At 41.2% G+C, this 22,923-nt stretch overlaps 2 protein-coding genes and 2 non-coding genes across 4 annotated transcripts; all 4 read right to left on the reverse strand.

The window, feature by feature from the left end:
* Nucleotides 1-534: 534 nt before the first annotated feature.
* Nucleotides 535-2,928, reverse strand: LOC138616587 (homeobox protein otx5-like). Its single transcript, XM_069691013.1, has 3 exons — nt 2,832-2,928; nt 1,433-1,584; nt 535-1,173 (listed from the first exon to the last, which is right to left on the reverse strand). Exons 1-3 carry the CDS (start codon nt 2,926-2,928, stop codon nt 535-537), a joined length of 888 nt encoding a protein of 295 aa, XP_069547114.1.
* A 14,074-nt stretch (nt 2,929-17,002) lies between these two features.
* On the reverse strand, nt 17,003-22,823 carry LOC138618249 (proteasome subunit alpha type-6-like). The gene is made up of 7 exons (XM_069693887.1): nt 22,465-22,823; nt 21,725-21,819; nt 21,047-21,128; nt 20,716-20,871; nt 20,210-20,388; nt 17,483-17,577; nt 17,003-17,087 (listed from the first exon to the last, which is right to left on the reverse strand). Exons 1-7 carry the CDS (start codon nt 22,538-22,540, stop codon nt 17,030-17,032), a joined length of 741 nt encoding a protein of 246 aa, XP_069549988.1. The 5' UTR covers nt 22,541-22,823; the 3' UTR covers nt 17,003-17,029.
* Nucleotides 18,635-18,707, reverse strand: trnak-uuu (transfer RNA lysine (anticodon UUU)). Its single transcript has one exon. It is a non-coding gene; the product is annotated as a tRNA-Lys (tRNA).
* trnak-uuu (transfer RNA lysine (anticodon UUU)) lies at nt 19,213-19,285 on the reverse strand. Its single transcript has one exon. It is a non-coding gene; the product is annotated as a tRNA-Lys (tRNA).
* Nucleotides 22,824-22,923: the final 100 nt, after the last annotated feature.

The raw sequence follows: 22,923 nt of genomic DNA on the forward strand, positions 1-22,923 counted from the left end.
AAACAAAATGTGCTGTGCTTCAAATCCGGTCTGAGCCCAAGCCAGCAAATTTCTGTTAACAAGTACCAAGTCATCACTCAAAGTATCCAGCACACGACAAGTGGCCTCCTTTTTTTTTTTTTTTTTTGCATGTTCACTTCAGTGTATTTAAATCACAGCAGTTTCAACCTTTTGATCCACTAAGCAAGATAATTAAATTGTACCTTGTGCTCCTTATATGTGGCCGTTCCTTCATTTCCAGGCTGATTTCTATACTGTCATCTGTCTGTTACAATCACCAAGCCAAGCATTTACAGATGAGTTTACTTCCACACATATTTTTCTGACACAACAAAAATGATGAGATTATTTCAGCTGATTAGCTCTTCAACTGATATGATTAACAGATATCTGTGTCCCAAGTTCCTTCTTCTAAAAACGCACCAAAAGTAATCTGGGGTTTTTCACCCTTCTTTGATTTTGTTTGATTTCTCACTCCCCCCCCCCCCCCCCCCCCATCACCTGCCTCCCTCCTCACATCCCACTTCCTGTTATTTACAAGACCTGGAACTTCCATGAGTTCTGGTCTTTGTAGTCCAGACAGTCAGCTGCATTGAAATTGAGCTTCCAGGCAGCTTGGTCTTTGTAGTCTAGACAGTCGACGGCCCCGAAGCCCAGTGAGGCGGCTGTGTAGCCCTGGGAGGAGAGTGAGGCGGGGGACTGGCTGAGGGGCCCACCCATTGAGGAGGCTGTGATGGGGCTCAGGGCCCCACCGGTGCCCGAGAGCTGCGGGTGCATCGGAGACAGGTAGGAGCTACAGTCCAGGCCGGTGAAGTAGGAGGAGGAGCCTGCGTAGCTCTGGCTGTAGGCCGGGGCCTGGGTGTAGGTCATGGGGTAAGAGGTGGTGCGCTGCATGCAGGGGGTGGTGGAGGCGGACAGGGGGTCTGGCAGCGGAGAGATGGAGGCTGGGCTCCAGATAGACACCGTGGCACTGGCAGAGCTGGAGCTGGGGGTCATGGCGGTGCCTGGGGGAGGGGGTGGAGGGCTGTAGGGTCCATTGGTGGCGTTGGCACTGGCCTCGGTGTTGGCCTCACGAGCGGGGGACGCCTTCTTTTTAGGGGGCCGGGGTTTGGACTGGCCTGTGCTCTGCTGCTGTTGCTGGCGGCACTTGGCACGACGGTTCTTGAACCAAACCTTTGGGTTGACAAAGGGGCATTATTAAATAACAGCATTTCATTATCTAATCAAAGAAATAAATAATCTGTGTCTAATTATCTTTTAAATAAACAGCTAAACTGTAAAAGCTGCTTTTATGGGGAAACCTGTTAATTCTACGTGTTTAAAACTGTCTGACACGACAACACACGCACACACATACAGACTGGCTTGACATGTCTTTGTTCCAGCCATAAATACTCCATATGAAACAAAATAACATTCCCTCATGTATTACCTGGACTCTGGACTCAGGCAGGTTGATCTTGAGGGCCACCTCCTCCCTCATGAAGATGTCTGGGTAGCGGGTTTTGGCAAACAGAGCCTCTAGGATGTCCAGCTGTGCCCGCGTGAAGGTGGTGCGTTCCCGACGCTGTTTACGCGGGGTGCCTGTGAAAAATAAAATTAATAATAATAATTCGTATTATTATTTTGTTTTAGCTTTGCCTTGTTTTAATTATAGATTATTCAGATGTGAATTTCATTTGTTTAAGTTGGTTTAAATTTAGCGATAGATGGGAAATAGTAGAAGTTTAATTCTATGTTAAAACATTATTAACGTATTTTAGTGGAAAAAAAAATCAATGATAATTTTTGACCCAATCAAATTTATCTTTTGAATTCGCAGGATAAAAAAATAATAATAATAATAAAAAAGATTGATTCTCCTTCGTGATTCCACATTTCATGCTCGACATTGTCAGTGTTTGTAGATATTATTCTACAGAACATGTCCTGCAAAAATACGGGATCGAGTCTGATACGTTTTAGAAGATGAATTTTAATCGGACCTTGTTGGCATTTCTAGTCATAATTTAGCAAATGTGGTGTTGAGACGAACAACAACGTGTCGATGATTGACGCATTTTTCACTGAATCGAATAAACTCGTATTTGTCTTTGGGTTTTACATTTCAAAAGTGAGGCTTTTCGAATCGAAATATACAAAGCGACGAAACGAAAGTCACTGCGTATGACGGATTCAAAATCTTAAAAGTGCTCTCAAAATTTCCGTTGATTCAAATTCTTCTTCATCTGCAGCAAGAAGGCCGAGCTTTGTAACGTGCCTTCTATCGTCACTTAAAACCTCGGCAGCGGTTCAGCTCGCTCCTCGAGGATGACAGATGCTGATCAGAACATGTAGTCCATGCAAACAATATATAGGAAGTGTTCATTCATGGAAAAAAAAAAAAAAATTATGTCATAAAATATGAGGAGCACAAAGACTGTCCTTTTGGAAATAGGTTACCTGATAAGAGCAACAGCTTGGAGTTTAATTATGTGTGAGAACAGGCAGCGTTTCTATTCACACACATTTTCATTGTTTTTTGACTCTATAATCCGCTGAACTTATTATAGGTCAAGTGAACACATGTTCTGGTAGCTGAAGAATCGGAGGCTTATATTCACACTCATTAAGTATAGCATTACAGCAAAAATTTAGGAAATGACGTGCAAGTGAATTTCTTTTTTAAACAGATTTTACGCATAAAATACGCAGCCAACAAGGTTTTCTGTGAATTCCTTCAGTTTCAGTCTTTCAGAATTTTTTTTTTTTCCCATTTGAAACAAGAATAAAAAAAGACGCGTTTAAATAGAACACAAATATGTAGTTAGAAATCAGAGGCCACTACTTACTGGGATATCCAACGGCAGAGTGGAGCAGATCCATGCCCGGGCCGGACAGCGTTAACCCGTTCACGGCGTAATGGGGTTGCTTAATGTAGGACATCATGCCTCCTGCCGGCTTTAAAACACTCCCTCACTCCCTCACTCTCTCTCTCCTTCTCTCAGACCGGGGCCGGGTCTCCTAACTAGTCTCCAGGGGGTGTCTCTCTTTCTCTCTCTCTCTCTCTCTCTTTCTCTCTCTCTCTCGTTTTTTTTTTCCTGTCACTCCCTCCCGGTGTTTTTCTTTTCCCTGGGTTGTTTGTCACTTAGTTGTTGTTTTTGAGTTTTCAGTTGCTGTCTTCTCCTTCACGACCTTTGTTGGCTCCTCTAAGTGCCGTGCACTCGGGCACTCGTGATTCTGACTTCTGAAGTAAACGCGGTGCGCCTTTACACCTGTTTGCACTTCAAGCGTAAAACCACAGCAGATTTAAGGGCTGGGTGTATAATTTATCACTCCTGTGTTCAACGAAGAAGGACAACAACAACCACTCAAATCAACCCAAGACTATAAGAGAAAATATCACATGAAAAAATGATTACGGTTGACTAAACAAGGACTTGCGCTATAATGCAGTTGCTCCGGGAAAATCGTGCGTAATTGCGGCGCGCACCTACGTCGCCAGGTGAGAGGTGCCAAAACGGAGCAGGTCCGCAGCAGTGCGTCGTCTGATGGGTGCTGAAAAGTGCAGAGGGCCCCTGGCGGTCCCTGAGAAGAGGATGTGGATCTGCTGGGTGAACAAGTGAGGCGAGCGAGAAGAGACTGGCTAATTAGAAGTAACTTCTTACCCAAGTAGACACCCAGAGCCCTCCCTCTCTCTCTCTCTCTCTCTCTCTCTCTCTCTCTCTCTCTCTCCCTCTCTCTCTCTCTCTCTCCCTCTGACTCGGTCGGCTTAAGCAAACGCACGCGCCCACATGCATTTACATATTCATTATTATTCATCATGCAGGTCTATTCATGTTGACCCTGATGCGTTTAGGATGATAATTTGACACACAATTGTGCTTCTTGTGGAGTTTCAGTGATTACTTTATGTCTCTTACATTTCATTATTTTTAACATTTAGGCAAATTTCTTTGCAGCAGCAGACACCTGTTGATATGCAGCCTATTTAAAGATCGATTGAAAAAACGCAATGATTAAAACACAAAGAACGAAAAACAGACTTGAAAGTATGTTCTCTGGTTCATAAAGGCCCTTGGCAAATTGACTTTTTTTTTTTTTTTTTTTTTTTTTTTTTACAGCGAATGTTGCATGATGGTCAGTCTTTTCCAAAAGAAGGACCTTTTCTTGTTCTGGGCCATTTTCGAAATTGGCCTCCTAAAATAATTGGGCGGCCCGGCTTGAGTGTGGAGGCAGAGGTAGAGCCACTGCGAGGCGGAGAAGGGGGTGCAGGCCGGATTAAAACAGCACAAAGACCGCGTTGTTCTGCTATTAAATCCCTTTCTGATCCCCAACATACTCCCTCCGGCCCATTCATCCATTCATTCACTCTGGTCTATAATAATAACAATAATAATAATAATAATAATATACTACTAATAATAGTTCTTTTTATTAGACTTTAATAATGTATTACCATAAATTCATCATGTACCTCAGATATTTGATAGTTATGTAGCAGCTGATATTATAGGGGGAAAGATACAAACTTATAGTTTAATGTTTAGAGAATACTTTAGAAATTAAACAGGCAACAGGTGGGCCGATAGATGCCTGATTTGAAATATAAAATAACAGATAAATGTAACTATTTGCAAAAAAATACATTTAATCTGGGAAGGGACACTTAGTTTCTATTAAATATATGTGTATCTATATTCGTAATTGTTTTCAAACGTTGCACTGAAATTAGAGGTAAATTCGTTTAAAAAAAAAAAAAAAAAGTGTATTAATATTTTACACAGTATCGCAGAACTCGTCATTTTGTGTTTTGCCGTTGTTTGTTTATGTTGTCATACTCGTGGTGTGCAGGTATTGACGCTGAGCTGAGTGTCTCTTGTCGCCGGGCTGGAGTTTGGCCGGTGTGTGCCATCCTCTGCGGCGAGACAATTTCACAGTGTCCAAAGCCGATTCTCTGCGCTTGTTAATTGAATCGGATTTCTTATAGTTTAAAATACACACACACACACACACACACACACACACACACACACACACACACACACACACACACACACACACACACACACACACACACACACACACACACACACGCACGCACAGACCCATGTAGCTGCAGCCCAAACTGTATAAGGGGTTTATCTAGCTCTGTAAAGCCAAAGCGGAGATATAAAGACACACACAGAGCGACAGGGTGACTTTTTACCGGCGTGTTTGAACGTTTCCAAACCTCGAATAAAAAGTCTTCACCTGCTCAGGTTGTGTGTGCGCCCGTTTCGGCAGGCCTTGGCGTGCGTGCGCGTGCTGCTGACGTTTGGATACCTTGTGTCTTCAGCGGACGCCTCACACGCTCCACTTCCAGGTACGCCTTGTTTGTTTGTTTGTTTGTTTGTTTGTTTGTTTATTTGTTGTTGCTGTAAGATAGCTCGGACAGCTTGAACGAGAACGAACTGCGGGCAGCTCGCCGAGCAAACTGAGGGGAGTCTGAAGACAAGAATGTCTCGAGACCTCCAACTGACAGAGAGGAAGAAAAAAAAAAAAAAAAAACCCGCGTGAGACCTCAGATATGCCCTAGAGCGCGCGCAACACTGCTGTGCACGCGCTTTCTTCACGTACCTGCTTCCATCACTCTTCTTCTGTTGCATTTTTTTTTTAGTGCAGTACTTTAAAACAAAATTATGATAGATTTTCACCCATATTGATGGCACCGTTTGATGTTTTTTTTTTTTTTTTTTCAATTAAAAGACTGAAATAGAAGACCGACTGAACAAAATACCACCTCTTGGGACTTTTAGCTTTTTTCAAATGCAGCCTTTTTTTCATTTAATGATAAGATAGCCTAATGTTAGGACAGATACGTTAGAACTTAATTTATTGTTAACAAAAAGTCAAAGTAAAATAGCAAGGGAACTGGCATTTTTACTTAATAATGAATACAGGAGGCCTCTGGCTTTCTAATCTATAAAACAATGTTACATTGTAAAATTATCATTTAAAAAAGAAAAGAAGGAAACTAGGCCTACATGATGCTTATGGGTAATTCCTGAATCCCTTACAATGAAAGTGATTAATTAAAGATGTTAAAATAGGCCCATTTTTCAACTATTGTTCTAAATTACACTCCTTCAGTAGTTGCACTTTATCAAATACAATAAGCAATCAAAAGTGTTGCTCATAGAAACACAGTGATTTGCTCATATAGATTGTAAATCTTGAACAAGAACAATCAAAGAAGGTACCAGCAGCTCCATGACATGGTTTTAATATGACAGGTAATTTCCTTGTACAATGGATTAAGGAAATTGGTTGTCTCATTTATTCAGATATATTTATTTCAGTCATCCTTCTCCTCTTCCAAGTAATTTACTTAGCAAAGTTTAATCGTGTGTATTTGCATGCGTATAAATATGATTGATGCTCTCTATCAAGCCGGTGTATTTTATTGTTGCACGACAAGCGATGTTATCTGGGTTGTTTGTGTGGAAATTGCTCCGTGATAACAAACTGCTGGTAGTTTGGACGCACTAGGACCCAGAGCAGAACCAAATTAAGGACAACCATCACATAAGAGGCTTAGTACATCTAATCTATACTCCTACACACACACACACTCAGACACACACTCACACACAGCATTTCATAAACATCCCATTTTGAAACAAGCACGCATTCATGTCCCAAAGGCAAACACCGCCATTGTATTTTCATTTAGTTTTCATCTTCTCCAAACTGTTTTATTCCCCTTGTTGACCTTAACTTCCATCCCTCTGTGTGCGCCCATATGCTCCACTATTTCTCTCATCCTATTTCATTAGTGAACATCCTTCAATGAACTAAGAAGCTGAGAGCAAACTCATTTATTCCAGACCATTATCATAAAAAACAAAAACAAAGAGAAATAGTCAGACATTAATTCTCCCTCGTCTGCTTGGTCAGTGAATGTGTGCATATCTGAGAGTCAGAAATGAAAAAAAGGATTTCAAACTGAAATTGAAATGAAGTTTAACTCCGTCCTGGCTTCTCAACAATCATCCTAATGAAATTTTTCCCACAGGAAATGCAATTTCTTTAGTTTCCAGTGTCCTCTCAGAACAATAACAGAATATTTTTTCCCAGAATCCTCCCCTCCTGACAGGCCTGGTAAACCAGTATTTGTTGTTAGATGCCAATCCTTTGTTTGTGTGTGTGATGCAGATGATAAAAACATGATAAGAAGGAAGATCATTTATGTGCATGCTTTCCATGATTGAGTGATTTGTTGGCATGACACCGATCAAAAACCATCACTTCCCAAAACACACACACACACACACACACACGCATTATTTACAAACACACAAACCCTCCACATACACACACTTTCCCAGCTGTTAAGTACCTCTGACATCATGTTGTTCGATTGTGTATTTTTGTATGTCTGTGTGCACACTGTGTGCTTATAGTGTGTGTGTGTGTGTGTGTGTGTGTGTGTGTGTGTGTGTGTGTGTGTGTGTGTGTGTGACAGTCACACACACACACACACACACACACACACACACGCACAGAGTTCAGCCGATTTATCATAATATGCTTTATCTGAAAAGTAAGTATCTTACCTCGGGATAAAGGGAGGAAAGAGGGGTTTGTGGCCAGATTGACAGAGGAAGGGTGGATGGAGAGAACTGAGCGCTCACTGCAGTGGAACAGAGAGCAGGACCTTCAATTCTGTGGCTGAATTGATCACTATTGATAAGGTAACTGAACGTTATGGGACGGGAGGGAGACGTGCTGACAGAGAGGGACACAGTGGTGTGTGTGTGTGTGTGTGTGTGTGTGTGTGTGTGTGTGTGTGTGTGTGTGTGTGTGTGTGTGTGTGTGTGTGTGTGTGTGTGTGTGTGTGTGTGTGTGTGTGTGTGTGTGTGTGAGAGAGAGAGAGAGAGAGAGGGGGAGAGGCAGGCAGACTTTGAGACACAACTGAGAAGGAAGGAATGTGGGCTTTACTGCGAGGGACTGATGGAGGTCAAAATTACAACTGGAGGAAACTGGGCGGAAAAGTTGAGGCGGATGGGGTGGAAGGAAGGAAGAGTAGAGGAACGTGATGATCAAACAGGGCAGGAAGAAGAGAGAGAGAGGCAGATGGGGAAGGGGGAGTGTGGGAGGGGCGTTGGGACAATCGCAGCTTTTTGAGGGTCTCCTTGTTCTGCTGCTTTTCATGATTTTATAGTCAAAAGTTCAACTATTCAAACAGAATGTCTTTTACTTTTGATGTTATTTGTATTTTTTTTAATATGTTTATCAGACTACTGCTATTGTCTGAGTTGATATATAGATAGAAAGGCTGGTGTGTGTTTGTGTGTGTGTGTGTGTGTGTGTGTGTGTGTGTGTGTGTGTGTGTGTGTGTGTGTGTGTGTGTGTGTGTGTGTGTGTGTGTGTGTGTGTGTGTGCACATGTATTGAGGTCAGTGTGTGTTAACTCCTCATTTAAGTGATGTGAGGATTACGCTGTGTGAGTCCAGGCCAGACCATGTGTCTCTGCATAGTGCTCTACGTCTGCAGTGACACAATGGGCCACATGAAATTAAGGTCCCTTGCTGTGTATAGGTTACAGTGAATGCTCCTGCTGTTAAGACTGCCATTACATGCCATTAGTGTGTGTGTGTGTGTGTGTGTGTGTGTGTGTGTGTGTGTGTGTGTGTGTGTGTGTGTGTGTGTGTGTGTGTGTGTGTGTGTGTGTGTGTGTGTGTGTGTGTGTGTGTGTGTGTGTGTGTGTGTGTGTGTGTGTGTATGTGTGTGTGCCCATTTAGAAGGATTTGGGTTGTCAGTAGTCCGTCATGGGTCGAAGCTAAAGATACACTCAGGCTGTGGTCGCTTATATAATGAGAAACTATATACAAGTAGGCTTGACTACTTTATATACACTGTACATATCACCAGCAGCGTTATATATAGAACAGCACTGTGTGTTTAGATGACTGTGACCCCCGTGTAACTGCAGGAAAACCTTCATCACGACTTTATGTTGTTGAATAATGTCCAAAAAAAAAAAAATGCTGTAAAATTTAAACTTAATATTCAGGCTACTGCACATTACAAATATAAGCTGCTGCTATTTTTATATTTTATTATCAACTATGCTTTCTGTGCACAATCAACACTGACCCCGCTCCAATGACAAGACACATTACTTTACAATTGATTACTTTAATTTTCTACCAGTTATCCACCACATATTTATTATTGAAGTTACATTGCAGTTCCAATGTCTGTAATGATGTCATTTATGGTTCTAGAAATTAAAATGTAAAGTCATAATTGTCACACTTATGCACATTTTAGCCATATAAAATAACCCCTCAAACATATTCAATTGTTATCTTTATTTTAATGTTGTTATACACTTTCAGATTATATCCACTCTGAGTAAAGACAATATTCAAGCCAGAAGCAGGAACACAGTCAAACATGTCTCTGACAGGCACACATGGCTCCCACGCCTATGAGTAAATTATTTTCGTGATTGTTGTGAGAATGGTTTGTAGTCGGCGTTTTTTTTTTCTTGGAGCTGATGGATGTTAATGTGAATTTCTGCCTCTTCAGAAAGAAAAAAATGGAGCTATGTGTGTGTGTGTGTGTGTGTGTGTGTGTGTGTGTGTGTGTGTGTGTGTGTGTGTGTGTGTGTGTGTGTGTGTGTGTGTGTGTGTGTGATGCTGCACCAGAGTGCAGGCACAAAGCGTTATGTGACAGAAGGATGAGTCTGACTGAGTTCATCTGTAAATAATGTCTGGCCAGCATCTTGATCAATTTCACAGACTGCAGACCCCCTGATGTGAGCATGTGTGTGTCCTGCTGTCTTCTCAGTGCAGACAGAACTCTAATCTACTGCAGACAGCAGCAGGTGGGGTCTGTGTGTGTGTGTGTGTGTGTGTGTGTGTGTGTGTGTGTGTGTGTGTGTGTGTGTGTGTGTGTGTGTGTGTGTGTGTGTGTGTGTGTGTGTGTGTGTGTGTGTGTGTGTTAACTGTCATCATTTAGCCCCCTCCTTGACCGCTGTCTGGGGTTTTAGCATGTTAACACCTGTTCATGCCTTCATACTGATACACTTGGAATAATTTAAGATGAGAAATTTCAGTTGCATCCCAAATGTTATCAGAACATGTGAAGATGTTTTATTTTAATGCCAGAAATGCACAAAACATGTATGTGCATAGTACCTACATGTAAGAACTTACATCATGCTGTAATAAAACGTAGCTGTTCAACTGGTTTGAATTGCAAATTCTGGTCAAATGTATATATATTTTTTACAACTTTTGCGGATAGCTAGATGACTATTCCTCATTCACAATGAATTCCTAAAATATCTGTATTATTGTTATCAGGTTTTAAGTCAAAACTAGACAATGATTTTTTTTTTTTTTAGATCCAGCTGAATGTGCAAACATGAGATCAACCACTGAAAAAAGGTTTAGGCTTATCGGGAAGGTGCATCACACACTCACTCAGGTTCCCATCACTTTAGAGGACTACGAACCACTACTACCTAAACCGATCCTTATCTAAAACTTACTCCGAGTCATTATCCTGAAATCTTATGATTTACACTAGAAAGACCCAAAGGAAGTCAGACTGACAGCTCCAGCTATGACACACACACACACACACACACACACACACACACACACACACACACACACACACACACACACACACACACACACACACACACACACACACACACACACACACACACACACACACACTATAACACTCAGCTTGTTAAAACAAGGTTATATGTGCATTCATGCATAGTTTCATGTGCACTGTCTTATGAAAGACGTGTGTGTGTAATGTGTTTGGGGAGCATGTGTGTGCTGGTGTGGTGGGGAAGAAGGACATTATTGGTGCGGGGATGGGGGTGGGGTGGGGGGGTTGAGTGTGTGTGGCGTGGTACAGTAGCTTGAGAGCACCCCTCCCTCACCACCACCAGCACTGCCACCCCTCCCACCCCCCACCTGCAGCCCCACCACCCCATATGGCAGTAGACAGCAGTAGTAATCATGGAAGTGGAGCAACAGGCCCTGAGCCTCACTAATCCTCGGCCACACTCCGACACGTGCCACACTGGTGCATACACACACCCTATGCACACACACACACACACACACGCACGCACACACACACACACACACACACACACACACACACACACACACACACACACACACACACACACACACACACACACACACAGGGCTACTGAAGTGAAGACGCCATCTATATCATGCATACATACGACAGGGTATATTTCGTAGACACGCGCAGCATCACACATTTGAATACGCCGATTAAAGAAGAATTGCACAGACTGATAACTGTTATGTGAATGACAATGTAAATGTACTGAAGCCCGGTGCACCTGCCACTGGCGCCTCATCAGGACCAGGTTTGTCAAACACACAACACACACACCTCCTGTGACTTGCACCCACTGTTTGCCACGTAGTACCCATAATGCACTTCTCTCCCTCGATCCCCTGCATTACTTTTATATAGTTTCTCTAAGATTTCATGTTACATTAAAACATGCAGTGTTGCAATTAAGTGCAATACAGAAACACAAAGAGTACTTTTGATTAGCAACAAGCACCTTGGCTTCATGCACACACACACACACACACACACACACACACACACACACACACACACACACACACACACACAGAGTCACACACGCACTCGCTGTGACACGTACACACACACAAAACCTTTTAACTGTGACGCACAAGGAGACAAGGGCTACAATGGCTCTCTTATTGTTAATTGGCCGTTTAATCCCGAGGAATGCGAGTGATTAGTACACACTGGTGGGTCAGGATCTTGCTCAACACTCCTGTTCACAATGGACAGGCTGTAACAGAGATCTGGGAGGGAGCGCACACACACACACACACACACACACACACACACACACACACACACACACACACACACACACACACACACACACACACACACACACACACACACACACACACACACACACAGGGGACAAAGGTGTGCACAATAAGCACTTGCAGCACACAAGTCTCACAAAAAAAAAAAAAAATCAAGCATTAGTACATGTGTATGCAGACACGCAGGGCCACAGTGACCTCACATACCCTCACACAAAGTGACCACACGTATGCAGCAATATACCCAGCATGCAACTCAGCTGTGGAGAAATATCATAATTTGAATTTTGTGGCACTTTAAATGGAAAGAGCACAAACGCCTGTCAGAGCAGGGAGAAGAAAAGAGGAACAATCAGGTGCAGGAGATCTGACTTTGCGGGGAATTTCAAAAGTCTAAAGTCACATGTAGCTACATTACATTTAGCTGCACATTTGCATGTAATTGATGCATTGATAACCCAATAAAGTTTTATCAATTGATCCTTTGAGGCCCATAAAGTCACTCCAGAAAGAGGAAGAGAAAAAGAAAAAGTGCATGATCAGTATCAGAACACTGGTAGATCGATAACTAAAAACCAAGCACATTTTAAGGAAACACAGTTACATAATTTACTTCATATGGTAATAAATCATCATCTGATTACCTTCTAAAAACACAACGTATTGGATGGCAAAACTGAAGTAATCCATCATACAAAATATTTGACGTATGCCAGTTTTTATTGTATCCAAATATAAAAATTGGCTTCAACCATCAACATAAACATTTATATTTAAATGAACAAACTAATAATTTGTACATAATGGAATGAGAATAAACACACTGAACAGCATTGTTTTAACTTTTTTCAGATTATACCACGAGGCTTTTGTACCACACTTTTAATTTTCATGAAACAATTTGATCTTTAAAGATTGTTCCGTTTTGAATTCTAGTCTGTAAGGCCCTCGTCAAAGTCATGCAAGACACAATCAGTGCAAATTCGCACGTAAAAGGACACCAATGAAAGGTTTATTCTACTTTGCCGGCATTAAGGGAATCCACTGAAACGAACTGAATTCTGTGCAACATTTCTCTGTCAGATGCTGGCGTGACTGAGCCCAACTGTTTGTTTTGGGGTCACGGTGTAGGTGATGCTTAGTGCATGCTACCGTACCCCGCATGCACCAGACTCCACAGTGCCTCGGCATATTTACAGTACCGTGAAGAGGTTTAATAAACTAGTGGAAATCACAGATATTGTGACAGGAAGGCATTTTATCTGTAAGGAATGGTTAGAAAAACATTGATGGGACAGTCAGACTGGTTACAGGTGGATAGGTAGGGTCAATATATGTGTGTGTGCGCTTGTGTGTGTTCTGTAGGAGGTCCAGGCAGGCTGCATCACTGCTGACACACTGCTGCTGGTAAATCCAGCTTAGTGTGTCTAAAACAGGCCCATGAAATCTGCCACAGGGCACCTAATGCTGGGGCCGCTGTCACCCTCAATCACTCACACACACCTAATCCCCACGCTGTGACCCAACACACACACAGGCACATGCACACGCAGACGCATTCGCACACACACACACACACACACACACACACACACACACACACACACACACACACACACACACACACACACACACACACACACACACACACACACACACACACACACACACACACACACACACACACACACACGGCCTGGCTACCCAATGCGCCGGGCCCATTGAGTTTGGCAGGCAGTCCCAGTACCAGGAGACACCAGCCACAGGGTCAACATTTCATATGGTGGGGGTGGCAGGTGGGGGATGGAGAATGTGGAGGGGTATGAGGTGGAGGAGTTCAGGGAAGGACGTGGCTAACAGGTGTAGGTAGTGATCGAGGTGTGGCGGGAGCAGACAGTGAGGTAGAGGAGGAAAAGCCTCGGGGCAGATGGATGCTAAAGGTAGATGGTGACGGAGGAGCTACTTGGGGATGTGTCAAAGTTTGAAGCGTAGGGAGCAGTGGGCGGGTGGGAGGGTTGGAACTGAAAGAAAACTGTGAAGCACGTTTGTGAAAACACAGCATTATCTGTATCACTGAACATATCAACTTGGAGAATCCATTAAAGTCAAAGTCCGCCTGCTCCTGAAGCTCTTAATTCAATCTACATGCTACCGAGTGACAAACATAATGTGACAAAAGTAACACTTGTGTTTTAACATAAATGGGTCGTTCAATTCTTGTTGATAAAGACAATAAAGTAACATGGCGTTAGACTATCACGGACTGTGTTTGACACTATTATACTGTGTTTATTAATAACTTATGAGGTCAACAATGAAAACATAAATAAAAAAATAAAAATATAGTGGGTCTTGCACATTATAACTGTCTGGTGTTTGGAAAATCATAAATTATCATATTCTTTATTCTTATGATTTAATGATCCTCTTCAGTCATGCAAAAAGATATTTAAAATTAATCTGTCGTAAATAATAAGTTGTCTCATGTTTTTTTTTTAGCACAAAAAACCTTTAGAAAGAACAGAACATTTTTTTTCGAATGAAAAATCTTTCAAAATTATTTTATATCAAGATCTGTTCCGTCTCTATCTTCCTGAGAGACAAGGCCTCAGTAATGTAAGAATGTTTTTTTTTTTTTTTTTTTTTTTTTTTACAGAAGGTCATTTTGTAGGTGTAAATAATAAAATTTTAAAATGGCTGAATTCCATTTAGCTGCTTCGGTGTCGGGGACAGGGTCCTGCAATGGTTGCCCATTATAGGCCCATATTAAGCTCACTGGGACACATGCACAAGAAGAGATCTTTAATGTTATTAGTAACCTGTGTTTGTCCAATTATAACAGTCAACGTGAAAAAGGTAAAGATACAACGGAGTCAGCTTGTGAAACTAGTTATTTGTCCAGTCTGAGTATGGGTGCCCCTGACAACGTAAGGACGCGGTGCGCTGACCACTGTGGCTTGTATGATCACAGTAAACAACTCTGAATGACCCGTTTCACTCTCTAAACCACTATCTACCTTCCTTTTTCACTCTTCTTCCAGTCCTCATGTAAACTGAATGCCTGTTGGTCCTGATAGGTTTCCTACTTTGTGTTCTTTCCAGGTTCCTGTGCATGCAGTTCTACACATGAGGACCAAGAGCCAAACGGGACAGTTTGAACTCACCAATTAAAACACCAAACTCCTTTTTTTGCCAATACCCTTTGGTTTCAGTGAAAAACGAGGTACTTTCACGTAACCCTTATTGGCTTTAAGCTGCACTGCAACCCCCTAAAGATGGCTGCTGGTATGGGAGTTAAAGTATGCCAGGATTTGTACCTTTATTTATCTGAGAAGACTTGAAACGCTCCCGGTGAGTGGAGAGAGGGCACTAAAACGATTTAAGAGGCCTATCAGAGTGACTTGGGATCGTCTTGAACTTGTAGCTTTAACGAGACTAGCGGGGCTTTTTGCTGCTTTTGCTGATGGTCATCGACACAAGCCTCTCAGCCTAAATCCTAACGGTGTCTGCAAACAAAATGAGGATCCGCTCCTTAAAAATCCCCCTTCTCAGCCCCAGAGGTCAGTGACTGTGATTAGTCAGGTTCATCAGTATTAGTCTTATCTTTTAAAATTATTATCTGTTGGGACTTAAAACTGAAACTGAAAGCCCAAAGAAAATTAATCATGTGACTCCCACAGAGATATTGGAAGTGTACTGAAACTGTTTTAGTACATTTTCAGGTTTTAAGTATTGAGCTTTGCAGGTAAGTTTTTGTTGTTGTTAAATAGAGAATATTATAATATAGCAATAAAATTTAACCTGTAATAAAATCAGTTTTTTAACCATTTTGAAGTAATAAAATTCGGTAAATTAACAGCTTTTGTCCAATAACTCGTTGTTATAATTGTTTTAATAAAATTAAAGTACACTCACACTGTTGTTCTCTGTCTTTGTATGCGCAAGTTTAAAAGGTGAACGTGTGCGTGTGCACGGCTGCACGGCTGCACGCAGAAATGTTTTCAGACTGCCTGATGACATTGTGTAATTGAATTGGACAGTGATCCGCATCTTTAGACCGGTGGGTGACTGTGGTGGAAACTCAGGAGTGATGGACGCACATCTACCGAGATGCAATGCCAGAATTGGCTGTCTAACACACACACACACACAAACACACACACATACACGCAACCTCCAAGACTCTGAAGTGTAATTGTCTGCAAGAGTCAAAATAGGTTTCCCTAAATAGAAAAGTACAAACACGGAAAAGTACATGGAATTCTGTTTTGAAATACTCAAGGACGTCAGAGGCAGACACAACATTGCCATCTAGTGGTCATGTAAAGTAGCTCAGGACATCCTGCAGTACAGAATGGATGGATAATATAAAGAAGCAGACATATTTGAGCATGACATGGCCTGAAAAATTAGTTTGACTTGTTTGAGGTTAAAACTCCTATTATAGCTGCTAAAATATCTCAATACATGGGTATTTGTGATGCTCTTATCTTTCTTCTCATGACACTGGACTGACCTGTGATCAAGAACAGGTATCGCCTCACTGATGTCACCTGCTGGTCAATGAGGGGAGTTCTGATTTATTAACTATCACTATGTATCAATTATATGAATACAAATCCATACATCTCTTTAACTATTTAACTTAAAGTAACACATGACATAATTAAGTCTTCTTTCTATTCTGTTTTATTATGACAGTTGTTTCCAAAGTGTCGACAATGAGTACAATGAGCAGTTTAATTGCAAGTTTAGAAGTAAACATGCAGTATTAAATAAGCTGTATGACAAATACTCTGTACACATCCTATCCATCATCCAAAAACTTCTGTTGGTAAAACATGGAAATATATTTCAAAGGATGAAGGAGCAATGTGGTGGATGAACCTTTAATTGTGAACAATGATGTAAAATTGTATGATCCTGTACTGTATTGATACAAAAAAAAAAAAAAAAAAAAAAGAAGAAAAAAAAAAAAAAGACCACTGGAGATATCTTTTAAATCACTATAAATCACACCCATATCGATCCTTGACAACAGAGTTTCTTTATCAAGGGTGCATGATTTATCCAGACACAGTGTTTCTAAACTGATGATCAATGTTGAGAAGGGCACCTCTACTCCCGTTCTGCGATGGCAACCAGGTGGGCTTCAATCTCTGCCTCTGACAACATCCTGCAGGAAGAAGGAGTTTGGGAGAGTAGGGTGGAAAAATGAAGATGGAAATTACAGAAAAAGAAAAAGCACAAAGAAAGTTAATTCAAGTGAGACATAGCCATTTAAAGTCCTTCAAAATATACTGATGCATCAATCATCTCTGATCTAATTAGAAATATTAGTCCCACTGAGATTAAGATACATGTCAGTATAAAGATAAGTGAGACCAAAAAAAAGCATCAGGCAAATACTATGAAAATAATAAAGACAGAAACGTTAAAAAAAAACAAAAAACTACAATAAACAACTCATAAAATACATGAAAAGGAAAGTTGAACTCTTGCAAGAGTAAAAGACAATAATACAAAGATGAACATGAGTTAGGCTCAATAAACATCTCGAAGTGAAATTACCTGAACTTGGGTTTTTCTTTGGTGACTACGCCGATCTCCAGCTCACTGCTCTTGAAGTCCAAGGACAGAACCGAGGACAGACAGGATATAGCCAACTGGAAAGACAATAGGTATGAGATGAGTGTGCTAATGAGCTTAAAAAAATACACAGTAAGTACTTACGTCAGCATATCAAACATGAGATTCAGTCAAGGAAATACTGAGAAAACTAGCATAAGGACATAAGCAATTATTATAACATGGTGAAACGTCATTCTTCAGAAACTCTTTTATCTCTGTGATGGTTGTCAGCTCATGGGAAATTCAGTAACATTGAGTAAAAGATATGTTTGAGATGTTTTGCCTGTCATCCAAAATAAGTAATTTGTTTTCGCGGGATGGTGGTTTAATCCCTAAAGGTGTGGATGATTCACTACTTTGATTCGCAAAAAGCTGCTGAGGTAAAGTTCAATAACTATTTCAAACACAGTAAAAGAGAATATTTCAATTTCCGTAACATTTTCAAGAATCTCTCTTTTGAAAAGATGGTCTACCATTTATTTTTTCCAATTATAAAATATTCTCTGAGCAGCAGAGTTTTGTTATTTAAGTAAAAAAAACAAACGTATTTAACAAGCCTGTAGAGTAAAGACTTGGACAGCCACACAAATACTCATTAATTCCAATATATTCTACAGTATATTCTATAATATCATGTATTAGATAACTTCGCCGTTTGCAATTTCTGGCTTATTACTGTTCGTACAATTATTTCAGCCAATTTTAGATAGTTCCATGGGAAGCACAGTTTTATTATTTAGAACCTTTGAGGTTATAAAAGTTCCATCGCCTGAAAAGGGATTTGAAAAAAAGGATGCTAAGATTTACAGTCTGATGCTATGCTGATCTGTAAAAATAATTTAAAAATTTCACCTAATCATTTTTGACAGCAAACATGGAATTGTAATGGAGTTGGAGAACTTCAGTAGTTTAGACTGGCAACAGACCATTTACTTCCATATTAACAAATTATCCAAATCATTGCCATGTATTCAACTGCACTTGCCATGAATTTGAGACCTGCCCCATTACCCTTCCTGGGAGTCAATTTTAGATATTTCCTTGCATGGCTGAAAACAAACATTGGAGTGTTCTAGGCCTTCAAGGCACCATTGCCTGAACAGGGACTTGAAACCTGGACCCTCAGATTAAAAGTCTGATGCTCTACCGTCTGAGCTACCCAGGCTCTGAAATCTTCAAAAATCATCAAAAAATCTCACCTAATCGTTTTTGAAAGCAAACATGGAATTGTAATGGAGTTGGAGAACTCCTGGACGAAGACCTCTCTCTTCTAACAATGGTTTATGGGACGATTGCTGTTTGGGACGAGAGATTTCTGGATTATACTACTGTCCGTGGCCACTGGGATGGGGAAAATGGTGTTTGGACCGCAGGGATTTTTGTGTTGCAAACCCAAAACCAGTCAAAACTCATTTTCTATTAGGGACTTTCTTTCAAATCTTAAAGTTGTTGAGATATATCAACAGTATCCAGAGCAGTTCAGTAGTTTAGACTGGCAACAGACCATTTACTTCCATATCAACAAATTATCCAAATCAGTGTCAGGTATTCAACTGTACTTGCCAAGAATTTGAGACCTGCCCCATTACCCTTTGTGGGAGTCAATTTTAGATATTTCCTTGCATGGCTGAAAACAAACATTGGAGCATTCCAGGACTTGAAAGCACTATTGCCTGAACAGGGACTTGAACCCTGGACCCTCAGATTAAAAGTCTGATGCTCTACCGTCTGAGCTACCCAGGCTCTGAAAGCTCTAAAAATCATCGAAAAATCTCACCTAATCGTTTTTGTCCACAAACATGGAATTGTAATGGAGTTGGAGAACTCCTGGACGAAGACCTCTCTCTTCTAACGATGGTCTATGGGACGATTGCTGTTTGGGACGCAGGGATTTCTGGATTGTAATACTGTCCGTGGCCACTGGGATGGGGAAAATGGTGTTTGGACTGCAGGGATTTTTGTGTTGCAAACCGAAAACCAGTAAAAACTAATTTTATATTTGCGACTTTCTTGCCAATCTTAAAGTTGTTGAGATATATAAGCAGTATTGAGAGCGGTTCAGTAGTTTAGACTGGCAACAGACCACTTACTTCCATATCAACAAATTTTCCAAATCATTGACATATATTCAACCATACTTGCCATGAATTTGAAAGGTGCCCCATTACCCTCCGTGGGAGTCAATTTCAGATATTTCCTTGAATGGCTGATTTTCAAACATTGGAGCGTTGCAGGCCTTAAAAGCACCATTGCCTGAACAGGGACTTGAACCCTTGACTTTCAGATTAAACATCTGATGCGCTGCTGTCTGAGCTACCCAGGCTCTGAAAACTTCACAAATCATCGAAAAATTTCCCGGACGAAGACCTTTCTCTTCTGACAATGGTCTGTGGGATAACTGCTGTTTGGGACAGTGGGATTTCTAGATTGTCACTGCTACCTCTTATCATAGCCCCCCTCTGAATTTCTACAAGATATATTCCATTTTTTTTACTTTACTATGTTAAGTAAAAATGGACTGCATTGTAAGGGGGTCCACAGAAATCCACCCAGCAACTTTTATAACTTTTATAGCATCTTCCTTGGATTACAAAATGAATGTATTATTCCAATAATTCACATCAGGACTTTAACATTTTCAGCTTGTTCCATTAGGTTTCACATTACCTGCACTGCCCTGTCATGGGTCAACTCTGGCTTTTTCTTCAGTTTCTTCTCCAGGTAGCTGTTGGCCTCCGTCTGTTTGGCTCCTACCGCAGTGGCTCTGAAGCCGCAGTAGTAGCCTGCCGGGTCACATTTATACAGGACAGGACCCTGCTGGGGGTCAATCGCCACCATGATCATACCTGAAAGCAGAGGTAGAGGGTGAAAGACAGATATCTAAAATATGTGCTGAAAGTACAGTGCTTTGAAAAATATGATGTAAAAAGAGGACTTGAAGGCAATGTAAGGCAGACGCACTTTACATTTTTAATAATCTTTAGTAATTCCTTTTAATCTCTTCTACATGAATGCCTTTAATTTTACAGCTAAGACTGAACCTTGACTTTGTAAATAAAAGCAAGTAAAACATGCTTTGGAACTAGATAGTGAAATCAGACAGAAATAAAGAAAGATCTAAAAACAAATAAGTCCCCATAATCGTGACGGAAGAGATGAAAGCCTCGACTCACAGCAGCCTAGAGGTCTCATTTCCGCGTTTTGTGTGTAGACCTGGGAGATATCAGCCAGCCTGCGACACAGCACGTCTGCCATGATGTCATAACCAAACTTATACTTCCATTCTCCAGCTTCCACTCGGGCCCGGTGAACCTGGGAACGACCGTCCGCTGTATAAAACAGAAGAGATGGGACCATTAAACGCAAAAATGTGTATTTTTTTAAAAAGATTTAAATTCATTACAAATGCCGGGCTTCCTGGTGTGGCGGGTCCCACTTGTTTTTGTATTATACCAAAGTATCACAGTTACTTGTACACTGATCATCTCCATTACAAATACACACCATTGTTGCCGGTCATCACGCAGCCGATGCGAGGAGTTAGGTTGAACATGTTGGTCACAGTGGAAGAGTCCAGCAGTTTGTCCTGAAGCCAGGAGGAAGAGACTTAAAACCCCACTTGATAATATGAATACTGTGCAGGCAAACATCAACATATGACTGGACATGTGTCACTGTGACTATTATCATACAGTCCAACCCAAAACATTCAAAATTGTTAATTGAGGTTTACATTTGAATAACACTCATCGTATTATTTGGTCAATATGTTAAATTGTATTTATCAGATTAAGGTGTTTTCGTAGGTTGTGTTTATTCTATTATCAATAAGGCATTTGAATAAAGATATTTTGCCACATTTTGCTGAATCTTTGCCATCCATTATGAGTTTAGATCCCCTGGATCAAATCTCACTTCAGCTCTCTAACGTGTGGTGTGGTTGTTTGAATGGCGTCTTTATGGCTGTATCTTGCTCATATAGCCTGCTGTAGTATCTTGTTCCAGCTTTTTTGCTGACTTCTCTTGATTCATGTGTGGCTTCACTGTTTGGCTTCAGCTCACCTCATCATCATCCAAGCCAAATGTGTGTGTGTGTGTGTGTGTGTGTGTGTGTGTGTGTGTGTGTGTGTGTGTGTGTGTGTGTGTGTGTGTGTGTGTGTGTGTGTGAGAAAGACATCTTACCGGTACTTTCTTTTGTGTGACCACCACAACACTGTCTGTCCCCCGGACTCCAATAGAGGTCAATCCACTCTGAGAGATGGCTTTGAAGGCATACTCTACACAACAGCACAATTGCACACACACACACACACACACACACACACACACACACACACACACACACACACACACACACACACACACACATGCAAGTAAAACAAAAGTTTGTATTTAACCAATTTTTTGTCTCAGATGTGAACACTTTAGTTCTGTTTGCACCTTCACCAATAAAACATCTGTTATAAATTTGGGCTGGGAAAAATGATTTTTTTTTTTCCATCATCAATTAATCCGTCGATTATTTTCTCAATTACTTGATTAATTCTTTGGTCGTTCAAATGTCAGAAAATCGTCAACTAATCCACAACCAAGATGTATTCATTTTATTGTCATGAAGGACTGAAAACAAAACAACTGTGGGACGTCACATTAAGTTCAACAGAACTTTACATTGAGGGAAACATATGCAGGGTTAAATATGAAAAGGCAGAGAAACTACATTTGTGTCACATTTCGATGCTGACTGCACCCAGTCACCAAACTGGCACGCCGACCATTTTAGCCTCATTATAATATCTTTGTGTTTAATGAGCAGCAGCAGCAGCGGGGCGCCGTGTAGTGACAGTATCTCTGTCGCTCAGTGAGTATACAACAACACTACTGTTGGCTTAAAAAACACCCCTAAATAACGCGTCTCTTACCGACTTGGTAGAGGCGGCCCTCCGGTGAAAAGATGGTGATGTGTCGGTCGAAACCTGCGTTGGAACCGCGGGACATTTTCCTGCTCGTGTCCTCAGATGAACTCCGCAGCACTTATCTTTTTTCTGCGGGTTAATCGATTATGTAGGCTATGAAATAATCGATTATTCTTTCCTTTTTTTTGTTTTGTTTGTAAGAGTCAGTGGATAGGAGACCGCGTGCCTGAGCCGACGTTGAACAAGAAGGAGAGTAAAGGCAAGACTTCCCTGTGAGACATTTACTTTCTGTTTCAGTTGTTGTGCAGCGAGTGCAAATAAAAGGACCAGCTTCACTCTTTATTATTGGCTGCGAGCAACAAGGAAGTCAAACGACTGTACCAGTTGGACCAGCCCTACTGTCTTTTCACCTGTGGACTGAAGTTAACATGATTGGAGAGTCGCTTCTTAAAACCCACTTCCAGG

This window comes from Brachyistius frenatus, unplaced genomic scaffold, assembly GCF_029030835.1.
Source record: "Brachyistius frenatus isolate BFR_SWC_R1_liver_20210118 unplaced genomic scaffold, ASM2903083v1 Contig_1, whole genome shotgun sequence".
In the NCBI taxonomy this organism is placed as follows: Eukaryota; Metazoa; Chordata; class Actinopteri; family Embiotocidae; genus Brachyistius; species Brachyistius frenatus.

What these genes read in the sequence shown, in the direction of transcription:
- LOC138616587 (XM_069691013.1), bottom strand. Translation starts at nt 2,928, where the DNA reads ATGATGTCCTACATTAAGCAACCCCATTACGCCGTGAACGGGTTAACG. An exon ending in CTCTGCCGTTGGATATCCCA is followed by an intron (nt 1,585 to 2,831) that starts GTAAGTAGTGGC and finishes TATTTTTCACAG; the next exon opens with GCACCCCGCGTAAACAGCGT. An exon ending in TGCCTGAGTCCAGAGTCCAG is followed by an intron (nt 1,174 to 1,432) that starts GTAATACATGAG and finishes GTCAACCCAAAG; the next exon opens with GTTTGGTTCAAGAACCGTCG.
- LOC138618249 (XM_069693887.1), bottom strand. Translation starts at nt 22,540, where the DNA reads ATGTCCCGCGGTTCCAACGCAGGTTTCGACCGACACATCACCATCTTT. An exon ending in GGGCCGCCTCTACCAAGTCG is followed by an intron (nt 21,820 to 22,464) that starts GTAAGAGACGCG and finishes GCTGTTGTGTAG; the next exon opens with AGTATGCCTTCAAAGCCATC. An exon ending in TCACACAAAAGAAAGTACCG is followed by an intron (nt 21,129 to 21,724) that starts GTAAGATGTCTT and finishes TCCTGGCTTCAG; the next exon opens with GACAAACTGCTGGACTCTTC.